The 19,313-nt window shown below is 29.6% G+C and overlaps 1 protein-coding gene across 4 annotated transcripts; it reads left to right on the forward strand.

The window, feature by feature from the left end:
* Window positions 1-1,424: 1,424 nt before the first annotated feature.
* Sam-S (S-adenosylmethionine Synthetase) lies at window positions 1,425-18,144 on the forward strand. Of its 4 annotated transcripts, none has more exons than XM_011051059.2 (10): window positions 1,425-1,624; window positions 4,747-5,106; window positions 9,834-9,911; window positions 10,207-10,329; window positions 13,072-13,184; window positions 14,136-14,279; window positions 14,595-14,813; window positions 15,110-15,292; window positions 15,416-15,549; window positions 16,126-18,144. In XM_011051059.2, the coding sequence occupies exons 2-10, from the start codon at window positions 4,992-4,994 to the stop codon at window positions 16,229-16,231; spliced, it is 1,215 nt and encodes a 404-aa protein (XP_011049361.1). In that variant the 5' UTR covers window positions 1,425-1,624; window positions 4,747-4,991; the 3' UTR covers window positions 16,232-18,144. The 4 variants fall into 4 exon arrangements, with proteins under 4 accessions (XP_011049361.1, XP_011049363.1, XP_087268524.1 ...); XM_087412398.1 differs by lacking the exon at window positions 1,425-1,624 and adding an exon at window positions 4,474-4,716 and having other exon boundaries at window positions 4,787-5,106; XM_011051060.2 differs by lacking the exon at window positions 1,425-1,624 and adding an exon at window positions 4,474-4,716 and having other exon boundaries at window positions 4,790-5,106.
* Window positions 18,145-19,313: the final 1,169 nt, after the last annotated feature.

Here is a 19,313-nt window from a genome sequence, read left to right on the forward strand (position 1 = left end):
TTGAATTTAATTGAATCCAATTGAATCCAATTAAATCCACCAAAAAAAGCTATTTGCTATATTTAAAATACGCATATTTGGATAAAAAAATTTCAATCCATTTTAATACATTCTCATTTGCTGGGCTACTAATTATTTACATTTACTGCTTTTACTACAATTATTACTAATTAACGGTTACTTTTATAATTAATGAGTGCTATTCCATTGAATGGCTAAAAGATCAGTTCTATTTGTAATAAGTATCAAAGATATTGGATGATAATCATTATCGCGTTTAAACTTAAGTGCTAGTCATCATGCAATCGTTTCACGTTCATTAACATGATTCACAACTCGTCACTTACGAGAACGTATATGACGTATAAAATGATCAACAACTTTAACGTCATTAACGTTTGACAATTCAATGATAAACAACTTTGACTGTGATTACAACATGTTAGTCGTGTATTGCATATTGTATTTTTCCACGAGTCAAATTGTCAAAAAGAAGTACACAAGATTTACCATAAGCAAAATTATCAATAACAAAGTATATATAATATTTTATTACAAAAAAATAATTGGAAATTTGAATATCTCACTTGCTTGCACATTTTTTAATTGCTGGTTCTAAAGTTCTCACTTTTGAATGGTTATACTTCTGCAAGTACAGAATTTATCTTTATTATAATTGAAAGTAATTTTTTCACAATTGAGAATAATTTATTTTTTGAATTATTACGTTTTTACAAAGATTGTAGATGCTTCGTAAATTCTTATTTGTAAGCATCTGTAAGCAAATCATATATATTTCTAATTCGAAACTTCCAAATTCGAAATTTAACAGTTCATAGATTATGAATTTTAAAAATACTCGCTTCAGATCTTTTTAGTTTCATCCAATTTAGTTTAAAGTTTCCTAGATTGTTTCCTAGATTGTTACGTTCAAGATTGCTTTTGATTGACAAATATTTTATTTTATAGTTCTTTATCAACAACAATCTTATCACAAATTTTGAGCAATTTTGAATAATTTTAAACAAATTTAGATAAATTCATCTATAATTTTACATCCAGCTTTATATTGCAAAAACAAAAAGATGAGATCCCTTATATTCTATAACTCTTAACAATAAATCGGTATTGTTATATTATCGTTACGCAATTTGTTTACCACATATTATAATATCTGCGCAACGATAATGTCAACATTGTCGTTAAAAGTTATAGAATAGCAGCACTATATAGATTTTAAATTATATTTCCATCGCTCCAAGAAAACAAATAAGACCATAAACACTTGTGCAATTTGCTGCGAACTGATGTCATTCGAGCATTCTAATACAGTTGCGAGTTTACCGATCCCACTCTAAGAGTTTTTCGATTCGCTAAACGATAATATATAAAAGTCTAGCTAGTTTGCACATTCTCGCATAGTGTAATTCTATCGAGTGACGATAACGTTTGTCTCTTCTCGAATATGCTCGAGTATTACAACTTTGTGGCAAACTTTATTCTTCTTATGTCCTGTGCGAATTAGATATCCGGCTGTGTCAAAAAAACGCGACGACGTTACAAAAGACGCGGAATTCAGCATTTCTCAAGTTGGGACTCAAAGATAGCAACTTAGAATCACGTGGTAAACACTTGACCAGTATTATCAATAAGTATCTAGGCCGAATTGTTAATTTCTATTTATACATTACAACAATAATAATACCCGCCAGATAAAACACAAAATTATAATAAAATCAAAATGATGTCAGGTAGAAGTTATTTTACCAAAAATCATAATATCTTTCGGTACATTTTTGATGAAAATTGTTTAATGAAGTTTTTGACATAATAATGATTTTTAACTAACTTGCTTTTTAATAAAAGATCAATTAAAATTCTTAACATAACGATGGTTTTTAAGTAATTTAAAAAAAATTACTTAAACATCACTGTCATGTCAAGAATTCCCCCAAGTAGAACACAGAAGTCATTATAATATCGGAAGGATATCATCACGATCTTACAATTTGTCATTTATAAGTTCATTTTTAAGAATCAAATGACAATATGATAACGTCTTATGATATCATTATAATTTAATTATGATTACAAAATCATCATCAAAAATGTATCGAATAATCGTTATGATTATTTCTGAAATGATTTCTATTTGGTTTTTTTATCTTATTTTGATACACTTGGTTGTAGGAATAAAATTCTGGATTGGAAACATTTCAGCTTTGTTCACAATACTAAAAATCATTCCGATATCTCGGAACAACTGATTCTAGCATTAAGAACACAGAGTTTTACAATTTATGTTAAACATGAGGATTATGCAGATACAGCGATTACTTTTTATTTTTTTTAATTTTCGAGATCACTCCATATGCAATGATGCAATGTTAAAAACTTCGATAACGTTTCCGAGTATAAAGTATGATGGGCAAATCCTAAAAGTGATTATTCATCGTAAAGATCATAGTGTCATGTTGATAAATCAACAGAAACGTTATAGTATATCAAAATAAATCGTAAATTTATCATAGTGTCCTTCAAGCTTAGATTAGATACATATTATATGTTTCAATAAAGTTTAAATTTTAATAAATTAATATTATTATATAATATTAGGTGTTGGAATTAATTCGTAGCGTTTTTAATGAAAGAATGTTATTTATTTCACATAAGCATTAAAAAATACATTAATGAAAGTACTTCCCATCACTTGTAAAACGCTACGAATTAATTCCAACACCTAATATTAATATTATGAAATATTAATTAATATTTCACACTCGAAAATTAGGAGACCATATTTAAAAGTATCAATACTTCATTTATAAGTAAAAAAAAATTGCAATAATTCTAATAATCTTTCGGTAATTGAAATTGTGAAAACTAAATTAAATCATAACATAACTAGAAATAAATTTATTCGCGATTATAAAAAAATCAATGTAAGAGACAAACAAATAATTGTTTAAAAATGTTCTTAAAATATTGGATAGAGCTTTCAATGCAAATAACCACAGCGGTTAATAAATATTTGCATAAAAATGTTTGTTAATGCATTTCTCATATTCTCTTTATGTATAACAATCTAGCAACAGTGGCAAGCAAAAAACAATGAATTTTATTATTGTACAATAACATTCATACTTCAACAATGATTTTCACTATGACACAGGAACGGAAATAGAGTATTTTATATTAGAAATATCCTCTCATATTACGGGTATCTTATATTACGATTTCCACGCCTTATGATTTCATAATCATCAAATCTAACTTTTGTGTTATAATAAGCAATTCAACATATTCCGTTATATTTTTCTTTATTACGACTTTACTTTATCACTACATGAAGAATTTATTGCCAAATATTTACTTTTTTTTATTAAATAATAAACAAGATTTAAGCTTATGAAACTTGAAGACATTCAAATTCTAAAATCTTTTTACAACGACTACAGGCATGATCTAATAATGAATTTTCCTAACACTAAATAGTTTTCAATCTAAGAGGAATGAATTCATGATGAAACAAATTAATAACGTTTTTATTAATTAGTTTAGCAGAAACGCCACTATCTCATATTAAGCGCCTATTTTATTAGTCTAATAGGGAGTTTTCCTCTATATATTCATTTTTTGGGATTGTCAAAATATTTGGCAATAAATAAAATATTTTATATATATATATATATATATATATATATATATGTGTGTGTGTATGTATATATATATATATATACATATATGTGCAAAAATGTAAAATTATAATGAACTTGTATATAAATAAATTTATCTTGCTGAAATTGCGTATCAATCTACATCCGTTCTCCGCTAAAACTTATCAAAAAAATGTATCTTTTTAAAAAAGAGAGAAAAATTTAACATTTTTGGAAATTGTTCCTCTCGCGAGAGAAACAATTTTCAATACAATTATCCAATTTTACAATTGAATATAATTGAAATCCCCAATCATTCGAAATCTCAGTCGTCAGACTCTGCCTCTGAGAATTCTATTCTATAATTCTTAAAATAATGACTGTAAATGATATCGTTATCATTGCAAGTTTTGTGAGTAGTAAAAAGAACTACGCAAAAATAATACAAGGATATCATTAAAAGCTAAGAATAGATCCTAAGTTTCACCTCTTAAAATCTCATTTTACAACGCGCGTTTCGTTTTTGTAGGAGTAGAGTTGACGAGAGCGAACGAGGACGAGTAACAATTGTCGAAACACACACGACGGGACTCCATTCAATTCAAATTTCGCGCGTATGGTAGCGTCACGTGACTGAATACCGATCAATCATACAAGGGTGCGTTCCAAAACTTAACTCTGTCAACTCCGAGTATTCTTTATTTTTATTCAACATTTAATGACCAACAAGGATAAAATAATACTCGAGTTGACAGAGTTGAATTTTGGAACGCAACTCAGACAGGCGGCCGGAGGTAAACCGAGGTAAGCAAGGCGGAGCGAGGTTATAATTAGAGAACGATAGGCTGCAGAGAGTCTCTTCGACTTTCCGCTACGCGTCGCGGCGCATTGCTTCGCTAATCGCTTCGCCTGTTCATTTCGCTCGCTCGGTTCGCTTCGGCAATTATTACGCGGTGTGCCGTGTGCCTGTGTGGAGTTCGGGTTCTCTCACGATTCGATCACTTCTCCTCTCGTGCAAGTTGTGCACGTTGTCGCTCGCTCTCGACGAAAGTAACTACAAGTAAGTATAATATATAATATCTCTTGCAAGAAACGCGATTGCATTACATCGACCACGCGGTAACTTGGAGCAGAGCGCGCGTAAACGCAGAGAGGCAACGACGACAACGAGAAGGAGAAGGCACGTGGAGAGACGTTCGCCCGCAGTGCAGACGGCCATTTACATTAAAAAGACTCAACGGTGTGGGCGATACACCCAAAACGAATCTGAGTAACGAATACCAACTTCAAGGCGACGCGGCGACTACGGCGGCGACGACACCGAAACGTAGAAAGATGCCGGAGACCGCACACCATATGAACGGCTACGCGAATGGCCACGCGCCGCCTGAGCTGCAACAGGACACTGCGTTCTTGTTCACATCGGAATCTGTTGGCGAGGGACACCCAGGTGAGTTATCCGAGGACCATCTCACTTTATTAGAGGGGCCTTACCGGAGTGATTCTGTATCGGTCGGAAAAAATTTTGATCTCCATCTTTCTCCCTTCTGTCTCTCTCTCTCTCTCTCTCTTTCTCTTTCTCTTGTTCTACGTCCTCCTGTACTTGCGATTTTCTCACCCTTTCTACCAGCAAGGCTGCATTCAGAATCATCTGAGTACATTCAGATATCGTTTTATCCTTGTTTAACATTCAATGAACAACAAGGATAAAACGATATCTGAATACACCGAGATGATATTTCGAACGCGACTCAGTATTATCATCATCATCCCGTTCCGTGTGAACGCCGCCATGGATCGCTTTCCAGAGGGAGTGTGCCGCGCTTTTTCCTACCCTTTTCATTTTCTCTTCTCAGATCAGATCTCGATCAATGCTAATCTTCTTTAATGCCTTCCGGTGATGCTTATCATCGAAAATAGCAATGTTCTGGAAAAGAAAGCATGATTCCCGAGTGAATGAAACTCAGTTCCTCGTTTCTCCTAAATTTCGGCGGGAAGCTCCCGCATTCTTCATTCTCGCCGACATGATAATCTGGCCATGTACAATGCCGCCATGTGCTCGCGCTGATCGCGCTGTGCGATCGACGCGAATCACGAGGCCGGTTCTTTTTGGCTGAACTTTTTGCATCTGTTGATATTTATAAAGCAATAAATAATATTGTTAGCGTTTTAATTCATTCATCATATAGAATACTAACTTGAAAAGTACAAATCGTATAATATTACGCAAACGTTGAAAATTTAATAATAAATTTAATAATTTAATAATTAAAATTAATCGATGGATAAATCTTAGAAAAACCAAGATTTTTATCTGGAATGTTCTTGAATTATTCTTGAATTGATTTCAGCCAGATTTCACTGGACATCATGTATTTAGTGATTTATTTTTTGTTCCTGCACTAGGCTGCACTAAAACTCTCTTTCTCGCTTTTATCAAATATTGGGTCATCTAAAAAGTATCCGTGGTTTTTTGTCACTAGATGTGTGTTGATGGTCATATATCTAGTGACAAAGTACTGCGGATACTTTTTAGATGACCCAATATATAACGTATCTTATCGTATTTAAGTTCCAAGAATGTATACTAGTTCAAGCACAGAAAACAGACATTAGATTTAAATCTTGCTGTTGAATTTTCTATTGTTCTCCAAAAAATGTATATTATTTTCCAAAAATTATTACAAAAAATGATTATTCATTTCATTTCTAATACAGAAAGCATAACAGGATATTATTACATGGAGCGAGATCTAGAAACTTGCAGTAATGTTTGCAATGTTACTGCAATATTAATGGAATGTTGCAGTGCGTTGTTGTAATATTACTAAAATGATGTGTATAAAATAATTCTGCTGTCTAAAAGAATTCTTTTTGAAGCGAGCTTACAATCAAAATATACTTTGTTCCATATTTTTTTAAACAATCATAGAGGGATATGTTTCTATATTGTTTAATCATAGCTTCGTTTCTCTCTCTCTCTCTCTCTCTCTCTCTCTCTCCCCATCTCATCTTTCTTTCTGCTCAAGGACAAAATAAAATGTCTACAATTGAGTTCTATCTTATGTTGACGTTTTTGTACTTGGAATTTAGACAATAAATATATTATTGATTGATCAAAGTTAATCGATCCCAAAAAAAGAAACATCAACAACTACAGTATGGTCAAGAAGATACTCTGATGTTTGTTGATGTTTCTTCTTTCGGGATCGATTTAATATCGTTAATATATTGATTATCTAAATTCCAAGTCTAAAAACGTCAACATAAAATAGAACTCAATTATAGACATTGTATTTTATCCTTTGGCAGAAAGAAAGATGGAAAATGAGAGAGAAGCTATGACTAAGCAACATAGAAGCAGACTTCTCTGATGATTGATGTCTCTATGTTGTTTATGTTTCTTTATTCTTTATTTTGACTTTCCATACCTTAGCTAGAATGTTCAAGAACCGACTTTAAAGTCCATGAGAGACTGATGCTTACAATCGCGATACTCTGTCTTAATAAATAACTATAATAATAATTTTATTTGTAACTACTGTTGTAATGCTTATCTGTAATATATGCAAGATCAAAGCATGAAGTAGACAGAAATTATTTAATCGTTTTAAGTTTTTGTTGAGTCGATATTAATCATATTGTAAAATATGATCATATTATAAAATATTTTTCACATACAACGCAAACACTACTTTTATCGATATATTAAAAACGTGAGTCACAATATTCAATATTTATTTTTTATTTAATAATCTGATATACTAATACGTCCTAATCTTTATGATAACAATCGTTAATAATCTAATGTAATGTTGCATTAGACATAGTATCTATCAGATATCACTTCCCAAGGTTGAACAAAGTAAAAATCATTTCATATATTAAATAAAATATTATAATTATATGCAAAAATATCTTATATACATATAATTGTACACAGTATATTTATTATACATATATATGTATAATATATTCATATTTATATGTAGAATATTTTACACATATAATAGAGTAGACATAATTTCATAAATGAATTTAGAATAATTTTTTATAAAATATATAATACATATGTAATATATATGATATTTTATATATATATATATATATATATATATATATATATATATATTGGGTCATTTAAAAAGTATCCGCGGTATTTTCATTCAAAAATTGAACAAAAAACGGATACTTTTTAAATGACCTAATATATATATATATATATATAATATATATTTTTTTATAATTTTTTATATCTTTTTTTTTCAGAATTATCATTATTACAAATTTTCAATAAATATTAACAGTTGTTTCAACAGAAAAGAATTGTAAAATTAGTTTTTATTTAAATAATGCTCTGTTCTAAATGTACTAGTGATCGATATCCTTTATTTGTTTGCGTATCTATTTATTAACTCGACTATGCTTATGACGATTACTAGTCCGTAGAATGTCTAGATAATAACAATTACGGATCTAATTTTTTTATTTAGATTTTGGATACATTATTCGATTTACAAGAATATTTTTCGGCCCATCTAGTTCCAGTAATCAACAGATATGGCGATATGTGCTTCGGTAAATCAGCTTGTCACGTAAAAAAAATTATGAAATTTGTATGAAACAATAATTTATGATAGTGTGCGTAAAATGCGATCTCGATTTATAACTCGAAGAAGCTCAATTTACCTCATGCAAGTTGCCAATACTCCAGAGTCACGCGAGATGTCAAACAGTGTCTCTTAACTTCACAATGAAGCATTTGATCGAAATCATAGGCTCATTTGCTGCACATATTCGATTTAATCAATAGTGAATTCATATATTTATGAGTTTTATGAGTTTTATAATATAACATTGTAAATATTTCCTTGGAACCAATAAAAATATCAGCAAGCCTCATGATCAACAGAAAGCATTAAAATATGTCTTTAATGAACTTAGCGATTATTGGTACCCTGATTTCTGGGCCAACTACCTTATTTTGGATATGAAAAACAGGTCAAAATCAAACAAAATGACTTCTGTAACTAACTACAAGGATAATTGAAATCTTTCAATTTGATAAAAAATAATCTTGTAAGACATCAAAAAATTTACTTTATTCTGTCAAATTAACGAAAATGTAGTGTTCTGTAGATCTGCTTTATTAAAATTCTTCTAAAATAATTTTATTAAAAAAAAATATGTCTATGTTAATGATAATTTATGTTGCATTTATCAATTGCTTATGTAAACTTCTTTCTTTGTAATATCCAATCTGAAATAATTATAATAAAATTGCATTTCTGCATGTGTTTATACTCTAGTTTTAAATGTATTGTAATTTATTTTTTAAGGTTTTAAAGTAATCTTAATTTTTATATCTTTTAACCACATCAACTATTTTTAACTTAATTATTTCGAAAAATAGTAATTTATTTTTTTGTTCGTGTTGCTAATTATCTTTGCAGATTATTAACTTATTTTTTTTCCTACATCATAGCTCTAATTATATCAAAGATAAAGAAAGAAAGTTCACGAGTCACATGAGCAATTTAGGTGAACTAATCTTGGATTAACGATTCACCGTTTGTCTTATATTATAATACAGACAAAAGAAAAATTAACCATTATTCCTTTAAATAATATTTTTTATGTGAATCTTATTTTATATTCTGTATACTTCACATGTTGCATACAAATTTTTTTTTACATTTGAATAGAATGGAATGATGTAAGGATAGGGTCACTTTAAGGTTGCGAAGAATAAGAGCTCCTATTATATATTTTCTATTTTTGTCCAAACATGCAAATCAAACAATATGCCTTTTATTATCATTGTGATTAGTGTGTCCGGTAAATATATCTAATATTTGAATAAATAAATAAAAAATGAAAGAAAATACTCATTCGAATTCACTTTTTTCTGTTATTTATTGCATTCGTATAATAAAGTTTTTTAATAAGATTTTAATTCTTATGTAGAATTTCCTAATTTTCTAAGGGCTTGTTCCATCTTTAGACAAACTATGAGGTAATTTATTTATTGGATAAACAAAAGAGTAAGAACATAAGAGAATAAGAGAGTAAGACAGTGAGCTGAAGTTTATCGAAAGGTGGAACAACCCAGCTTAATGGTTTTTTTTTTTAAATAATTCATCTGAATTAGTAGATTTATATATTTTATGTTTTCAGATAAAATGTGTGATCAAATAAGCGACGCCATTTTGGATGCACACCTGAAACAAGATCCCGACGCTAAAGTAGCATGCGGTAAGTTACGCCAAGACATGCTGATTTCTTCAAGCACTTGAATATGTATCTATTTATAAATTAGTTTGTTCGGCCCCGAACTAGTTTTAGGTCGAAACTTTTGACTTCTAATTATATTACATTCACAATATATATTATTAAATTAATCAAAATTAACTTTTGAAAAAGAAAAAAATTTTTCCAAATATATTGTGGTTGTCTTAATATTTTATTTAATGTCTTTTAAATCACTTAAGTCACTATTCTGCACATTAAATATATAATGTACAATTATCAAAATTTTTATTTATCACAGAAACCGTAACAAAAACTGGGATGATATTATTGTGCGGAGAGATTACATCAAAGGCTGTAGTGGATTATCAGAAGATTGTTCGTGATACAGTAAAACACATCGGCTATGATGATTCCTCAAAAGGTACAACATCTAGTCGAAGCAATATTTGCATTCTATTTGCCCTTAATTTTAGTGATGCACGTCTTTCACTTTTCCTGATTGTTTTTGACACTTTGTTGGATGTCAATGTTTGCGCGAGAAAAATTGAAATCTATACTCCCAACGAAACGAGTTTCGTCAGGAGTGTAAAGATTTCAATTTACATTATATTCATGTAACACATGCATGCTCTGTGGCTAGAGATGTAAAATTACCGTCAAATTCAATTTAACAATTACTTACGGTAAAATTACGGTAAAATGGTAATTTATTGGTAATTTTTAAAATTTGTTGTTTTTTTATAGTTTTATGCACAAATTGGTTTTATTTATGTTTTTCACATTAATGCATAATATAAAATAATAATAATAGGACAATAGACAATAATAATAGGTTCATTAAATCTAAACGTAAAATCTAATCGGTGCTAAAATCCGTTTTCAATATATGGTTCCTTAGAGATTTGATACAGTGACCAAAAAATAAAAAGCGATACAGATTGAAAATTTCAGTATTTTTTTTTACATAATACCTTGTTTTATATTTTGAAATTTAGCTTTTTATTGAATTATTTAAGATTATTCTATATTTCTATTTAGATATTCCGGCAGTAGTGCAATTACAGAAATATTATTTTATTTTTTATGTATAATTGTGTCTTTGCTTTTACTTTAATAAAAACTTTAACAGTCTAGTTGCTAAAATAGCAAGCAAATAAATGAAAGTTTTATAAATTTATTTTAATTGTAAAGTAAAAAATATAAAAATACAAATAAAAAGATTAAAATATATACAAAATAGCTTAAGATACTGTACTGTTACATTTTTTCAAAATCCTGATAAAAAAATTTATTTGAAGTTTCTTTAGTTTAGACTATGTACCTATGTGCTATTTTGGGAATTGAAAAAACAAAGATTGTTGTTTCATAAATATTGTATTTTTGTTCTACAAAATAAAAGAAAATTGAGTTTCAGAGTTAAAATAATTTGTGGATGATTCGCATCACAAGTATGTCAACGATAGGTTAATATTACATATTGATATACAATATATTATATTGTATACCAATATATAATATAATATTAAAATGAAAATATGAATAAATGAAACATTTTGAATTTAGTAACTAAAGACTAAATGCTTCTACATCAAATTATTTTATTTTTATTTTTTTAAAATTATCATTTTATCAGTTTCCAAAAATTACTGACTAATTTACCGAATAAATTACTGTAAAATTTGATCATTTTCATCTCTCTGTGGCCGAATAAATAGCCAATCTTTGCTCATCTCCTTGCATGATCTTTTTTTTTGTCCGAAAGATAATGAATAGAATACAGATTATCCAATCGATTGAGGCATGGAGGATCCAAGTCAAATATATGTATACACAAAGAATCTTTATTTGTCTTGATATTATTATTTTAATAAAGAAACAAAAATTATAATGTCTACAACTTGAATCTTTTGTGTCATGATTCGATCGTGTTGTCATAACGATTCGATAAGGGAAAATCGTATGAGGTGGATTTTATGAGGACGACGGAGCTATTCAGCCACAGAGTATGCATGTGTTAAGATGATTATAATGTAACACATGCATACTTTGTGGCTGAATAAATAGCCAACTCCCTCGTCCTCATAAAATCCGTTTCATATGATTCTTCCTTATCGAATCGTTACGACAACACAATCGAATCATGGCACAAAAGATTCAAGTTGTAGACATTGTTTATAATTTTTGTTTCTTTTGTACTGAAATATAATATTAAGACAAACATAAAGATTTTTTGTGTATACACATATTTGATTTGGATCCATGCCTCGATCGATCGGATAATCTGTATTCTGCTCATTATCTTTCGAACAAAAAAAAAAGATCATGCAAGGAGATGAGTAAAGACTGTGTAACGTAAGCATATCGTGGCAGGATTCGATTGGCGTACATTGAACCTTTTGGTGGCGATCGAACAGCAATCACCGAATATCGCGGATGGTGTCCATATGGACAGACAAGAGACGGACGTGGGTGCAGGTGATCAGGTAACCCATTCTTAGTCCATGCCACAGAACAGTAAAAAATAATTCAATGTTCTTATTTCTTATTCTCCCCTCTCTCTCTTCCTGGAAAGATTGCCTCAAAATCTGTTTTGCTATTCTGTGTGTCACAAGCGTGTGTTACATCTACGTGTGTGATAATGCAAGCACTCGTATAAGTATTTGTAAGCACTATTGTTGTAAGATAATATTATAACATATTTTTATGAAAAATTCTTCGCAATGCTGCGTCAATCGTGCAGGAAATTTCTAATTTAACAGAAATATCTCGAAGATGAATTACTTAAAGCACTGGAATGTGATTCCAACAAAGTGCCGATATTACTTATCATGTTTATAGGAAGTAAGGCTGTCTGTAATATGTTCAGATACACGCATATAACATTATTCATTATGTATAATAAGTTCATTGTTTAATCTATAAATAAGTATAACATGTACCAGACAGAAGAATTAGTATTTCAAAGAACTGAAATTTATTCGATATTTTGAGAAGTTTGTCTGAACTCGTACATTCAGCCATCATATTAGCCATTTTAATCAAGCCAGGATCAATGCAGTATGATAAAAGCCCAATACATCGAAATGGCGGAATCTCATGAAAGAAGAATGTTGATGTATTAACAGCAGTGAATATCTTTATCTTACATAGTTGATTTCTGCAGGTTTTGACTACAAGCTGTGCAATGTTCTGTTGGTACTCGACGCTCAGTCACCAAATATCGCGGCAGGCGTTCATGAAAACCGTAGCGACGAAGAAGTGGGAGCAGGAGATCAGGTCAATTAGCATTTCCATCGTTGAATTTATCTTTTCTCTTTGTTTCCTGTTTTCTTCTCTTTGACCGTTTGCCTCCTGCGCTACTAAGTACATTCTTTACAGTACTAGTAACATCACTTCTTCTTTACTTCACTTGTATCTCACTAGCCTGTTTCTTATTTCTTCATTGTAAAGGTGGAAGTGGTATTTGATATATTGAGTGTCTTTCAGCATTGCTGCATTATATTGCTGCATTACTCATAGTAGTCTAAATGCACTACTATACGAATGATTCTGTTATGAATTCTGTAGCTGGATCTAGAATATAGGAAGTGTGAAATTGATTGAGTGTATAGAATTGTTTGTGCATGAAAGTTTATGTAGATTTGAAAACATTTATACGTTTTACACTATTATAGATCTCTAATAATCCCATAGAATAATCATTTCAGTATGATTCTATTGTATTTTGTAGTTGAGAATGTAATTTATTGTCAAATAAAATTGATCTGGCTTATAATCCTAATCGAATTTGTTATGTAATTAAATTGGTTGGTTGTGTTATTAATGGTGTGAGATGTAAACATTTTGTAAATAGATTTTTTACTGTAATTATTAATGACAATATCCCTTCTATCATATTTACATGTTCTGTTCTGTGTGTGGCATTCTTTATTGCATTATTTTTTATTGCTTTATTACTTGCTTTTTTACAGTTCTGTATAGCATCACATGTATATTAATATTATGCAATAATTTACTCTTTATAAAAGCTTTTCTATTTTTATTTAAACTTTCTTTTATTTCACGCACAAAAATATATTTACTTTTATATTTTGACAGCACATAATTTCAAATAACTAATCTATATATAAAATTATATGTACAATATTTTGCTTGTGAAGCTTACATCTCATAAATTTTAGTTGGAATCATTAAAATTAGGTGGAATCATTAAAATTCTTCCATCAGGGTCTAATGTTTGGATACGCAACTGATGAAACCGATGAATGTATGCCACTGACGGTCGTGTTGGCGCATAAATTGAATCAGAAAATTGCCGAGCTAAGACGAAGTGGCGAACTGTGGTGGGCTCGTCCAGATTCAAAAACACAGGTTTGATTTTTATATATCTATATATATTTATCTTAATAAAGCGTAGAGTTTAAATCTAATATGATAAACAAACAGAGAAATATTTACCGGAATTTAAGAAATTTTTAGGAGAATTTCAATCTAATCATTAAATGAAATTTATAGACAATGACGATTATTCGAAGATGAATTTTATAAAGTATTTGCTACTCACGAATGCCATGATGTTAAAATTTAAACTGAGAATAATCCATCAAATATATGTGTTTACAATACATTAATAATTTAAAAAATTAGTGTAAAATTATACATAAAATGTATGTAATTATGCGATAGGTAACCTGTGAATACATCATGGATCACGGAACCTGCGTACCTATAAGAGTCCATACTGTTGTCGTGTCATTGCAACATAGTGAAAAAATTGGTCTAGATGAGTTACGTAAGGCGGTTATGGAGAAAGTCATCAAAGAAGTGATTCCAGCGAGATATTTAGATGAAAGAACAGTCTTCCATGTGAATCCTTGCGGGCTTTTCATTATTGGTGGACCACAGGTATCATTAAAGTATCAAAAAATGAAATTTATAGACAGATGATTATTCGATGATGCATTTTGTATATTTGCTACTTTTGAATGCTATGATATTAAAAATTAAACTGAGAATAATCCTTCAAATATATATTTTGCAATGTTTTAATTTAAAAAATTAATATACAATTATATATAAAACGTATATATTTTAAATTATTACATGACAATGCAAATATTAATCAATCTTAAATAAAAATATGCATTATGTTTTATAAGTTATGTTCTCTCTTTCTGATACACTCTTATTACAAATTTCAGAGTGACGCTGGTCTTACTGGTCGAAAGATCATCGTAGATACGTATGGCGGTTGGGGAGCGCATGGTGGTGGTGCGTTTTCTGGTAAAGATTTTACGAAAGTGGATAGATCAGCTGCATATGCTGCAAGATGGGTTGCCAAATCCTTGGTCAAGGCTGGTCTTTGCAGACGATGTCTTGTACAAGTAAGAAAAAATTTATAAGCATCAAGATTTTATTACAATAAATTAAACAAATGTCTATAACTTTTATAATGTGAAATTCCATAACTTTGTATTACATAGAAAATTTGGAATTATTTGTGTCAGGTTTCTTATGCTATTGGAGTAGCGGAACCATTGTCTATCACGGTTTTCGATTATGGCACATCCACGCGTTCACAAAACGAGCTCTTAGATATAGTGCACAAGAATTTCGATTTGCGACCCGGAAAAATCGTCAAGTATGTATAATTAATTTTTCTTGTAATTTTAATACTTTTATAATTATAACAAATATGATTATAAATCAAAACTTACAAAAAGAATAAAACCACAGCATAAGATATTGTTTGATATTTATTATATCATTACATTAATAAAAAAAATTTTTTTTAGACGTTTCGGCCACAATCTGGCCATCTTCAGTAAAATAATAAATATCAGTAAAACGCAGAATTGACATAAATCTGACATTAAATTCAGCCGTCCACAATATAAATATGTATAAACGTATTCTTTCATTTTGTACATCATAAAACGTGATTGCAACGCCAATTATCATATATAAATATTATCATATTGCAAATTATGTAGAACAAGAATTTCCAGGTTCTCTTAAAAATTAAATTATCGTTAATATCTTCTAGTCAATTTATAAAGTTAATCCTTATAAAATGCTCTTCTTTTTGTAAGTTTTAATACTTTTATTACAAATTGTTATAATAATAATAAATATTATTTTGTTTACATGATGTATTATAATGATAATTCATTAATAATAAATTAAGAAGATAAATTAATTATATTATCTTCTTTAGAGAGTTGAATCTTCGCAATCCTATTTATCAACAAACCAGTACATATGGTCACTTTGGACGAGACGGTTTTACATGGGAGCAACCAAAAAAACTGGTCTTTGATTGATGAGAGGATGGATTTTAAATTGATTTTGGCGTTTTTCGGTTTTAGGTATTTGATAGAATCTGTTTCTCATTCTCTAATTCTATCTCCCTCTCTATCTTTTTCTCGGAGAAAAAAATCGCATTTTAAGTAAAAGAAAAGAATTTCGTCCGCGATATACTTCGATCTCCGTGCCGCAGCCATTATCGAGGCCATCGATTATGCCAATACTTAGCAATAGAGAGGACTAAGTATGGGCAATTCTCTTTCTAGTTTTTTTTGCCATGGAATACCGCATTATATATGTGACGACAGGCATAGTACAAATATCGTTTATAATCCAGTATATTACACCCAATCCAATACATTACATCGCATTATGAAAAAAGCGTTACGAAAAGAGCGAACTGAGCCTATATTATAAAGCGCATTTTCATGTTTAGATGTTCAAAAATTTCTTTCTTAAACTGATGTGAATGATTCACAAGAAAACACAGAGAAGTGTCCCTCTGATTTTAACGAATTTTAATTTGTATAGTTCAGACTAAAATAAAAGACGTGTTTTTTTTATACATGATTATAATAAAAACGTGTTTTTTTTATACATGATTATACTCATTTTTATGTAATGGAACGCTTTTTTTTTAGATAGATCATTTTTTTCAAAGCGAATATCAAAACTGTTAAAAATTTACCGTTATAAAATACTACAGATCATTCACACACAACTTTTATCAAAAAATTTTTTTGATTTTTTATAGAGCCGATTTCATCAGTGTTTCATCCCTTCAAAATGCATATAAAAATATATATGTTTCTTATTTTAGTCTAGACTATAACATATTAAAAGCTGATTAAAATCGGAAGAGATAGATACCTTCCTGTGTTTTCTTGTCAGTCTGGTAACAGCTGATTACATGCTGATGCTATTTACTTGCAAATAAGTAAGAAAAAAAGAAACTTGTATTAGATAAAAATTTTCATCTTAAAAAAAATGTATAAAGCGCATATCGATATGTGTTTTCAGATTCGGGAATGTAACTGCAGGTCTTGTAGATTTTTAGCTGTATTAGTCCCTCGCACGTACATGAAAGTTCGATACTCCGACTTGATTAATGTTCATTTTTACCAGTGTAAGTTAAAGTTAATTTACATTGGTAAAAATAGACATAAAGCTAATTTTTTAATCAGAATGCATAAATCACATACCATTGATTTATGTAAAGTATTTTATTTCATTAATGACACGATCGATCTTTCGTGTACGTATCTTCATTAGAATTATTAATCGTTGAGGAAGAAAAAGAAGTGTAAATTGATAATGTATCCTTGATGTATGTGTAGCAAAGAAGGAAATGACGTTGCACATCATGAACGCGTCACGTTCATGAGTTTTACGAAAGATAGTTACAACATAATTAAATACATTATCAATTAGAGTAGAATCATTATTAAATATCTTAGAGTATTTAAAAATCATCAGATTAGAGAGTCTATAGCTTCGTAATAAAATTAGATTTCACATCATTTTATAGTATAGATACACGCGAATATTCGTAACTATGCAATGTATTTAATAGCTCCATGGAATATACGGTCATTTCCCCCTTTGCTATTGTTTTAACTAAATAGAACAATTGCAGCAGATATTATAAAAAGATGCAAAATTGAAAATCTAATCTCGGTAGAGGTCCAGCACAGACCGTGTGACGGAGCTCGAAACTGTTGTAGAATTTTTCATTATTCTTTGGTATATTGTCCGACATTGTCGGATTTTAATAGCAGACAAAAATTTAAAAAAACCCTTGTAAAAATATTAATCATCTTCTGGCAGAATTGATGTGTGCGATTTGCGTGAAAATGATATCGGCAATATGTAATAGTGCACAGATCATGAAAAAAAAAACACAATAAAACGGATTTTTTAATAAAAAGCATTCTTTGTCGTTTTGTGTATTACCGCACCATTACATAGATAAACATTATCCTCGATCTTCCTAGAATTTACAACACATAATTTGCATTTAACACTAATATTGCATTTCTGTGAATGTTTTTCCCGACAAATGGCATGAGCTCTGTCGCACAAGACGCTGCGACTGGCTATATAGTTCGCGAATATAGCAAGTCATTTTTATATGCATTTGCACGGTCACTACAGTATAACGAAATGTTAACACGTAAAATAATCCGAATAATCAAATAGCTCTTGTATGTCACCTGTTGCCGCACATTTTGTTACATTATAGCGATACTTTTACAGTAGAGTACCATAGCGTATCCAATAAAATAGATTTAAATAAAGCGTACACAATAGACTCGTCAGTGCAACTTATTTCTATTGTACATAAGATTTTATAATATTTTTCTCCTTTTATATGTCAAGTAATTATCTTATTTTAAAATATTTCCACATATAAAAAATAAGAGCATAAAAAACCACAGCACAAGTTATAGTTTATGATATTTAATTATTATTACATTAATTAAAACATTAAACGTTTCAGCCACAATCTGGCCATCTTCAGTAATTCAATAATATTCTTAAAACGCAGAGTTACATCTAGTTGACATTAACTTCAACAGTCGAGAGTTGTAATTAAATAAACATGTTCTTTTATATGTGAAGATGCTTCATACAGTAATGTTACACCGTCAATTGTCATATCAAGAAAAGTGTAGAACAAGAATTTCCAGATTCTAAATAAAATTGTATATATTAAAATCTTCTAGTCGGAATATAAAGAAATAGAATCATTACCTGTTTTACAGCAAAAAAACTAAACGATGAATCTCGAGTATTTCTTTTACAGTTAGAATTTTGTCGTGACATTATGTGTTGTTATTTGTTCTATCATATATTTTACCGCTATTTATATTAGGTGTTGGAATTAATTCGTAGCGTTTTTTAATGAAAGAATGTTATTTATTTCACATGAGCATTAAAAATACATTAATGAAAGTACTTCCCATCACTTGTAAAACGCTACGAATTAATTCCAACACCTAATATATCTGAGTCAAAAATTTTTAGAAAGTTCTAGAATTGTTTATTAACGGAAAGAGACATCCTTCTTTAGAAGAGGAAAATAAACCTCAGGCAAAC

Source organism: Acromyrmex echinatior, chromosome 13 (assembly GCF_024713525.1).
Source record: "Acromyrmex echinatior isolate Ae372 chromosome 13, ASM2471352v2, whole genome shotgun sequence".
Classification (NCBI taxonomy): Eukaryota; Metazoa; Arthropoda; class Insecta; order Hymenoptera; family Formicidae; genus Acromyrmex; species Acromyrmex echinatior.

Bases quoted from the DNA above. Each gene is read 5' to 3' on its own strand.
- Sam-S (XM_011051059.2), top strand. From the start codon at position 4,992: ATGCCGGAGACCGCACACCATATGAACGGCTACGCGAATGGCCACGCG. The intron at 5,107-9,833 runs GTGAGTTATCCG...TTATGTTTTCAG, and splicing joins TGTTGGCGAGGGACACCCAG to ATAAAATGTGTGATCAAATA. The intron at 15,293-15,415 runs GTAAGAAAAAAT...TATTTGTGTCAG, and splicing joins GCAGACGATGTCTTGTACAA to GTTTCTTATGCTATTGGAGT.